This window comes from Chaetodon trifascialis, chromosome 3 (assembly GCF_039877785.1).
Source record: "Chaetodon trifascialis isolate fChaTrf1 chromosome 3, fChaTrf1.hap1, whole genome shotgun sequence".
Classification (NCBI taxonomy): domain Eukaryota; kingdom Metazoa; phylum Chordata; class Actinopteri; order Chaetodontiformes; family Chaetodontidae; genus Chaetodon; species Chaetodon trifascialis.
Window position 1 is genome coordinate 14,496,416 of NC_092058.1, and position 9,754 is coordinate 14,506,169.

Sequence of the window (9,754 nt, forward strand, 5' to 3'; positions counted from 1 at the left end):
CACCTCTCTGAGCTAGCTTCCGCCTCGCTGCGGGGTTTGGCAATAGGTTTCTTTCAGCAGTTTCTGCGAAAAGCTAAAACTTGCTTTTGGCTGGTAAAACCTGACAAACACGCTAGAATTTTTCGCATAGTTGTAAAAGCAAAACATGCAAACATTCAGACACATTGACTATTTACTATTTTCTGTTGCAAATACTTGTGTGCATTATCTTTTCACATATGTGTTACATGATAGATTATTATTAAACATCTGGGTTCTACAACAAGCAATATTCTTAAGAGGATGTTTCATTTTAACAAAAAATGCTAATATTAAGTGTATTCATTCATTCTTAAATAACCAGGTGCCCAGTGACATAGTGGTCCTTACCTCTCTGGTTTTCTAGCTCAGTAACACAGCGTGCATAACATATATATATACATATATACATATATACATATATACATATATACATATACACATATACACATATACACATACATACATACATACATACATACATACATACATACATACATACATACATACATACATACATACATACATACATACACACACATATACACACACACACACACACACACACACACACACACACACACACGTTAATATGTGGAATTTGTTATCCATATAACTTAAACTGATATACGAATGTGATCATTTTAACCTTAAGCTACAACAGCTAAGTCATGTGGTCATGGAAGATGTGGTGCTTGTTATTGAGTTTTACGGTCATTTTGAGTTTTGTGTATTTCTATAAAGTACCATTGAATGCAAACTACCTTAGGCTATAAGTACTGTGGTATGTGGTATTGGTCCATATTATATACTTGTTCCTATGAAAATAAACAAGAAAGAAAAAATAAACATGGCATTTGAACACACAGAAACCTTCAGGACATGTTAGTTTTTCAGAGACACCAATGAACCCTCTATAAGGAATAAGAAAAGACAGCAGGTATTGACAATGCCAGCATGTTGCCAGTGATCAAATACATCACATAGGACAAAGACCTGATTTATACAAGCAAATGGCAACAATCTCCACTGCACTATATGAAACACCGGCACGTGCTATAACCGAAAAAAAAAACAAACAAAAAAAACAACCCCTGCAATTTAAGCAATGTTGAAAAACCTCTGGGTCCAGTCAGAAGTGTGCTTTGTTGAACCTGTAACTGCATCCAATAATGATGTCAGTGACAGTCAGCAAAAACAAGATTTTCAAGGGGTGTTAAATTACCCTTTAACTGGACTTCCACTATAATATAAAAGTGGTTTTGATTTTGAATTTGTGTTGTGCCATATGTCTTGTAATTCTTGTCATAGGATGAAAGTTGGTCAAGATCTCAGAGCTGTTTGCAGGTTTAATAGGTTTGTTTGTGACATTTGGTGTTTCCAAAAATTTGAAAGACCGCAGTGTTAAAAAGGACAAATTGTGGTCATCAGATAGGCGCCCCCCTGACAACGAACTAGGTGGCTGATTGATGTCTAAAGGTGCTTATATCAGTAAAGTTGTGCTTGACTGGAACATGAATATGGGTCTTGTGAACTGCATTTAGCATTTATTGTTATTTTGTGGTTTGTTTGCCTGCTCAGGGACTACAGATGGAAGCTAATCACTACTTGATTTTTCTCTTTGAGAAAACTGATGATTTTTGTACATGGTCCCTTAGAATAAAAAGCAATTTGAGCCATGACACACACACACACACACACACACACACACACACACACACACACACACACACACACACACACACACACACACATATTCTATTTGAGATATTAGAAGTAAAAAAAAAAAAAAAAACAGAGAAAAATAACCTTTGACTCATTCCAAATATGTATGAAATTCTAAAATACTGTTTAAAGATCCCTCCCAGCTATAATATGGTTTTGGGACAAAAAAAAAAAAAGTTCAGTAACTGCTTTAACTGAAAAATCCATATTCTATGAATATGGAAAGTATAAAAAATGTTTCCATTCACAGTGTATGTGCATTGTGAACTTCAGATTTCCTCATCAACTGAAAGAATTAAAAAAACAAAGTTGGCTTCCAAACTAGTTGTGATTTCACAAAATCCTGGTCATATGTCAACATCTTCAACTCAGATTTAAGGAAATGTTTGACATGTTGTGAAATATGCTCATGTGCTTCCTTACTAAGAGTGAGATGAGCAAAGTGACCTTCACATCTGTAGGCCTATGGTAAATATGAAGCTATCACAAGCCGCCAGTTAGCTTAGCTTAGCACAAAGATTCTGGATACTGTGTAGCAGTAGTACAGTATGTACTATATTTCATGGGTGCAAAAACTACCATATGTGTAGAGCTGTAAGTGATGATGACGCAAAATGATTATTATTAATTATCCAAAATCTAAATTTAATGCTGGGTCAATGATTGAATGCCTTTTATAATAGAGAGCACAGGATGAGGAGGCTGTTTCAGACACACATTAAGTAATTTCCTCTGCTGGTTGCCTACAACTAGTCCTACACATAAACCTCTTACAAAGTGCTAATTGTTGTTTTAAAACTTTGTTGTTGTTTGTTTGTTTTTGTACTAATTAGACAAACAAGACATAGCTTGGTAGTGAGCTTTAGAAGTGCTGGAAAGTGTATTTTTTCCTCTTTGAACGTAGCTAAGCTAGCTGTTTCCAGTCTTTATGCTAAGCTATGCTAAGCACTCGCTAGCTGTCGCTTCACACTCACCACAGAGACATGTAAGTAGTGTTGATCTTCTCATCTGACACTACCAAAGTGAATGAAAGTGTGTAACTATTCCTTCAAGTCGATGCCTTTCAGTGTCAAACTCTGCGGGGACATACAGTGAAGATCAAACGCCCAAGACCAGAAATAATGGGCAAAAACACACTTTTGAGTGGAAGGGGACTTAAATCAATCACGCACACATTCACGTGTTGCTCCAAAAAGACAAACAGTGAGAGGAGTATTCACGGTAAAATCACGGCGGTGGATCAGGGAAGAGATGCTCTTTCCTCCCTGCTCGGTGGGTTTTTTTTTTTGCCCCTCCTCCGCGTCCGTCAGGCAGGCACACCTTTCCTCCCTGGTCCTCCAGCGTTTCTTACCTTCTTGCCGCTTCTTTCAGCCTCGTTGTCTGGTGGTGAACTCTCACCCCAGCTGCTTGGGAAATGTCATACAGGCAGAGGCCCGTGCTGCAGTAGGGGGGCGTAATAGGAGGAAAAAAATAACAACATTTTTACTGCTCTCCCTGCATCTGCGACCCGCGTCTCTGCCGTGCAAGTGCCACATCCCGCTACCAGCAGCAGCAGCCGCCGCCGATAACTAATCGCAGTCTCAATGCTTATCTCGCATTAGGGCTAATATAAAAAAAAAATCCGTGCCAGACATGTGAGTAGCAAACCATCGCTGTCGTTTCTCCACTTACCCGTTGACTGCTATGTGCTCACGCTATTGTATCCTGACACCAATGAGACCGACTGGTCATTGAACCGTGTCGTTGTGCCTTTAGTGTCGGTGTGTTGCTTTGGTGGTAGCATGGCTGTGCTGAGGTCTCTGCACATTGATTTGGCAGATGAAGCCTCGCTGTCGGCTTGTTTTTGGGGGGCTCTGCGTCGGCTTGGCTAATTGAGCCCACCAAAAAAAAAAAAAAAAAAAAAAAGGCTGTGGGTTTTGTGCTGTAAATAGCTCAGATGGAGGGGAAAGCCCAGTCAGTCACTGGCCGTGTGACAAGTGTGTAACGCAGCCAGAGCGCTTTAGCCTGCACGCATCGACTGGAGGTAGCCGTGGATGTGGTGTGTGAGTCCAGCCTGGCATCTCCAGTCAGATGTGGAGGCCCAGGTTAGAGCACACACAATGCGGCGGTGTTGATCTGACATCTGTGTGGAGGCTGTGTGAGGCTGCCAAGGAGCACAGCGCGATCACTCACATCTGCTGCAGATGTGAGCACGAGAGAGCAAGAGACATTTTTTTGTCTGCTTTGTGTCCATTTGGTCTGGAGCTCAAATCTCAGATGTGTAAGATTGTTTGGGATATTTGGTGTGTGTGTGTGTGTGTGTGTGTGTGTGTGTGTGTGTGTGTGTGTGTGTGTGTGTGTGTGTGTGTGTGTGTGTGTGTTTTGGACTCCTGATTTTAAGATGCACAGCTGGCTCGTGTTGACATTCAGTTTGTGATTTCCAGTAATAACTTCACAGGAAACTCAGTGTGCTTTTTAAAGAATGGATGTTATTGACATGATGATTTGTAGGATTGGGTATTGGTCTGGGTTTTTTGGGATTGTGCAAAATAATCTCAGTTTACCAGCTTTACAATCAGGGATGCAACTTTTCCTCTCAGGCGATACCTCACCTCAGGTCATCTGCCATCACCAGTGCTCAGCTTAGAATCTGGACACCATTTGGACAACATGGGCATTGTTGTGGGACTAAAACTAAGTCTGCAGCCCACCACGAGTGAAACAATGAAATTACTTATTTTTACTGGTTATGTGACGGTCGATACAGAATCTTATCGGTGAGGTCAGTGATGATACTGATTCAGCATATGGAACTGGGACATCGGGGACTGAAGATATTTTCTCCATCATTTAGCTACACATAGGAGATATTTCATAGCACTGACACTCGCAACAGGTTCAGCATCTTACATCTCTCAACCACCACGATGCCCTGACTGCTCCTATATTTCTGCTAAAATGAGCTCAATCAGTGTTTCGTATTTACTTGCAGGTGAGATTTATGCATTGATTTGTGAGTTTTATGTCTAAACCCGACTCTTGTTCACGGTTTCAGGGGGGAGAACATCGTGCTTCTCTTGAAGATGTCAGTCCAACAAACAAGCTGGCTTGTGACAACGATGCCCAGTCGAAGATCCTGGGATTGAGACGTGAATCCCTTTACACTGATGGCCTGGACTGAGTAAGAAGTTTGTGTGTTCCCGGAAGGGGACGTTGTTCTGTCTGAGGTGGATAATTGGCATTAAATTGATGTAAATGGGTGATGATGTTCATTTTGATGACAGGTTTCAGCTGGCCTGCTGAAGCTATGGGGAGCTGTTGGAGCTGTCTGTACAGAGACCCCATCCGAGACAACCATCTCACCAAATTTAAGGTCAGTAATCACAGCATCATTTTAAAGAATCTGCATAGCAGCACCACTTGCACTGTTTGTTTCCACGTGCCACTGTGCTGTCATAAACGAATGTGTTTTACAGATTATTACAGCAGTCTTCGTGATACATTTCTTCTCCCTGTCCCAGGTCACCAATGTGGACGATGAGGGCAACGAGCTCGGCTCTGGGATCATGGAGCTCACCCAGACTGAGCTCATTCTTCACACACGAAAGAGGGACGCCATCCGGTGGCCGTATCTCTGCCTGCGACGCTACGGCTACGACTCCAACCTCTTTTCTTTTGAGAGCGGCCGTCGCTGTCAGACTGGGCAGGGTGAGCATCATTTTCTCCGGGTCTTTGCTTCAGTAACGCAGCTGGAGAGTCATGATGGCGTTATTTTTAAAGCATATTATCATCTACTCTCTGATGGCTGAATTTGCTTGCTTTCCAAAGCTATGCAACCATCCGACAAGCTGTTCCGATGGAGCCTACTGATCCCTTTAAACATGGAGAAGTGAAAGAATGATGGTTCATTATATCTCAATGAACTTAAAACTGTTTGAATGTCGCACTCTGGTCAGGAGCATAATATCAGCTGAATCACACCTGTGGGTGCGACATCACCTGTGCACACATCTGCCCTCTTTAACTGACTGGGAACAAAAAGACTTACACATTACTTGTGTTCACTCATGTAGGGTACCCTGAGAAGAGGCATCGCCTGTGTGCTTGTAACCATAACATTAAGTTTGCCACTTTTAATCGCTTCACTGAAGCAATAAAGGATATTAAAACTTATCCACAAAAGCCTTTTTTTGGCGCAAAAGGACAAAATACAAATCCGTTCCTCAGCTACTGTATGACTTCCTTGTCTTTCTATTGTCTGATTGGTGACTAATTGTGGCCTAACCATGTTTTTTTTTTTTCTTTTTTTGCTGGTTTGATTAGGAATCTTTGCATTCAAGTGTTCCCGAGCCGAAGAGATCTTCAATCTGCTTCAGGAGCTGATGCAATGTAACAGCATCAACGTGGTGGAAGAGTCTATGATGATGAGTCGCAGTGGCCACACACCAGAGATGGACATGTCTCGCACACCGCAGACTCCCAACAGTGAGTCACACCACCACACACACACACACACACACACACACACACACACACACACACACACACACACACACACACACACACACACACAAATACACAGTAATACATTATACACTTAAGATTAATTGTAGAACTTGGATGCAGCAATACAGCAGTATAATTAGCAGAATTTGTGAGCTATTAATAGACACAGGTTACATTGAATCCAGCAAGTCACAGGTGTAGAACTACTGAAGTAACAGCGAGTGGAGCAGAGACAGAGCTGCAGCCATAGACCTTCACTTCACTTCCTGCTTAGAGCTGAGTGCAAAGTTGCGATTGTGTCTCTCATGTCCTCATTAAGATTGTGTTGTGACAACATTCTCATATTGTGGATCACAGCTCACCTGTTTAAATTGAATTTTACTGTTATTTGGCCAAGACACCGAACCCCAATATGACTAAAGCATTTAAACACTGAAGTGGCTATTATAGCATACTTCTACCCAGATAATACTGTGGTAATGACTATAATAATTTTGTTCCCATGATGTGGCTGGACCAAGTAAATATCATGGTAAACAAATAACACTAGGACATTCTGTAACTCAAATAAGAACTCGATAAATGAAGCACGCCCTCTGCAGGTGTGACAGTCTCCAGTATCTCACGGAGCGCTTTGAAGTATGAAGGAATTAAACACACATTGCACTCTTTAGTGTTTTCTAACATAAAGGTCAGTCGGTGTTAGAGCGACGTTTGACAGCTCATTGGCAGGCAGAACTTCATACTCTTGATCTGCTGCAGATCCACTGGATTGTTTTCCCTTATGATGGTGGTTGCTGTGCTGCTCCTGGTCTTAAAGGGTAGCTTTGGGGTAGCATTGTGCTAAACCTTTTTCTCAATATGTTTGTTTGGGAGTTTTTCCTGTGTTACTGCAGTGTGGAGAAAATGAGACAATTGTGGGATAGAATGAAATTCAGATTTGTTTGCATGATTTATATTCTCTTTGAAACGATTGGTCTCAATAGCCGTTGACACGAAAAACCCCTTTGGTTCCACTGAGATATAAAGATGCAATCCGTCTCTAATGTTTGCCTGCATGCAGGACTGTTCAGAACATCTAGATACAGTCTAAAGACAAAGGTGATATCTGAAATGTCCCTCTCAGCTGTGGTAGTGGGTGAACATTTGGGTTAGGGTCTTTTAACTGATGCAATTTGAAATTGCATCATTTATGACAAAAATTTGTGATTTTTTTATCTCAGAGATCATTATTGGAAATGCGTTCTTGCCTCCTTGGCATATGTGACAGAGCTGATGAAGACAAGATGGCTGGAAACAACAGCAACAACAACAACAACAACAACAACAACACTGCACTGTTATTTCATTTTCGTGGACTTGTTACTTTTACTTGGCCATAACCACATGAGCCTTGGCTAGCTTAACAATGCTTAATAAAATGACATTAAATCAAGTAATTCAATCCCGAAAACAAAAAAAATTGAGCATAGGTGACAAAATACATAAAAATTCATTGTTTCGAAGATTCCCTCACGGCTTTTTAAAGCTTGATACTGTTCATAACGTATAATTTTCTCTTGGTTTGCCATGTTTGTAACATGTCGGGTTTACTGAATCAGGACTCCTGATCAGAACAACAACTTTCCTCGTCTGTGTCTTAATATTGTGACATAAATGTGTTTGCAGCTCCAGCGTTCCCTGTCCAGGCTTTTCCCAATGGATACCCGGGTTATCCAATCAGAGGTGATACCTCCCAACCCTCTCTTGCTGATGATCATGGACATAGCCTCATGGGTTTGGAAGACCAGGTAAGGCTTATTTATGCTCCTTGCAGTTTGCTGTATCAGTGATAGTCCACAGTTTGATCCTGTTCTTATTTTCCCCGACAGACCCACACCTACGTGAATACTGTTAGTATGGAGGGGGATCTCTCTATGCGTCACTGTGTGCACTCCCTGCCCGAGGTGCGGCCCAGCACTTTCCCTGAAACAACACGGGGGGCCATGCCTGTTGGGGGCCAAGGAAATCCGCAGTCCAACCTGCGGTGCTGTCCCCTGGAGGAGCATAACGATCCTCAGGTGTTTTTACAGCCGTCCTCGCAGGAGGTCAAATTCATGCTGGGCCCCACTCCAGCACAGCGCCATCTGCTGGAGAGAGAGAGGGAGAGAGAGCGGGAGAGGCACGGGCACAATCCCCACAACCTTCAGCCAGTAGAGGGTGCAACAGGCTCGGAGACAGAAGGAGACGAGCCCTCCATGCATCTGTGCAACTCTCACTCCTATCACCATTTCCATCATCACGCGCACCGGCACCCGGGCCTCGAGCACCCAGAGAGCTGCCAGAGCGGCGAACTCACCTACGAGAACATCAACGGTCTGAGGAGCGGCCGCAAGCAGCGGCTGAGTCCCAGCAGCGTATCACAGTCTGTGGGTTCGAGCAGCAGCAGCAGCACCGGGGACAGTCACTCCCACTCCCTCCTGCACCCGCATGCCCACGGCCCGTCGTCTCTACCCCCGCAGGGCTACGCCTGCGAGAGGGGAATGGTCGGGGGGCACCGTCGGACAGCTCTGCTTAACTACGAGAACCTGCCCTCTCTGCCGCCGGTGTGGGAGTACAGCGCTCTGCAGCGGGATGACGAACAGGAAGAGGAAGATGATGAGCAGGATGAGGAGGAATATGAGGAAGAGGAGGAAGACTTTGATGAGTACGAGTTTTCAGAAGGCCCTGGGACACCCAACGGGTACCACCAGGACGGTCGGGGCATCCACAGAGATGCCCTGCAGAACTATGTCAACACAGAGCAGGTCCAGCCGCCCCGGCTCCGACACGCCTGCCCCCCGCACCCACGGCCATGCCAACCAGACAGAGGGGGGCGAATATTTAGCTTTGATTTCCGCAGACGATCGAGGTCAGGGGTTGGAGGCTGTGAGCACGGCCACATGCCTCCATCACGGCAGCTGAATTATATCCAGGTGGACCTAGAGGGAGAACCTCCCTGCCAAGCCCTCAGCAGCGGGGGTGCCCAGAACCAGCCACAGCACCAGCGCCTACCACCCAAAAAATGTGGCCCACAGGCACCCCGGCGCAGTGAATGCTACGCAGTCATTGACCTAAAGAAGACCGCTGCCATGTCCAACCTGCAGAAAGCTCTGCCCAGGGATGATGGGACTTCCAGAAAGACTCGCCACAACAGCACAGACCTGCCTCTGTAAACAGTGTTCAAACTGAAGAGGAACGATGAAGACAGATGAAGGCTTATCCTCATCTTAGCACACTGGACCCTTCACTGTCATCCATCCATTCAACTGTCGGGCTGACTAATACAGTACAGGTACCTAATTAGAAATTTATTGAAACCTATCTGTGCATATAAAAGGAAATGAGAAATCTCTGAGGAGAATTTGCCATTTTACTTCTGTGTTATTAGATATGTGGTGTGAAGCTCTCTCGAGAAATTGGCAGTTTTTACTGCAAATACCGTTCGCTGAAATATGGATATTTATATATAAGTATAAAATTATATATATATATATATATATATATA

General features: G+C 43.6%; 1 protein-coding gene across 1 annotated transcript; it reads left to right on the forward strand.

The window, feature by feature from the left end:
• Positions 1-3,155: 3,155 nt before the first annotated feature.
• Positions 3,156-9,709, forward strand: frs3 (fibroblast growth factor receptor substrate 3). Its single transcript, XM_070993447.1, has 7 exons — positions 3,156-3,377; positions 4,778-4,903; positions 5,007-5,095; positions 5,244-5,430; positions 6,046-6,207; positions 7,897-8,018; positions 8,100-9,709. Exons 3-7 carry the CDS (start codon positions 5,030-5,032, stop codon positions 9,420-9,422), a joined length of 1,860 nt encoding a protein of 619 aa, XP_070849548.1. The 5' UTR covers positions 3,156-3,377; positions 4,778-4,903; positions 5,007-5,029; the 3' UTR covers positions 9,423-9,709.
• Positions 9,710-9,754: the final 45 nt, after the last annotated feature.

Bases quoted from the DNA above. Each gene is read 5' to 3' on its own strand.
- frs3 (XM_070993447.1), top strand. From the start codon at position 5,030: ATGGGGAGCTGTTGGAGCTGTCTGTACAGAGACCCCATCCGAGACAAC. The intron at 5,431-6,045 runs GTGAGCATCATT...TGGTTTGATTAG, and splicing joins TCGCTGTCAGACTGGGCAGG to GAATCTTTGCATTCAAGTGT. The intron at 6,208-7,896 runs GTGAGTCACACC...ATGTGTTTGCAG, and splicing joins CACACCGCAGACTCCCAACA to CTCCAGCGTTCCCTGTCCAG.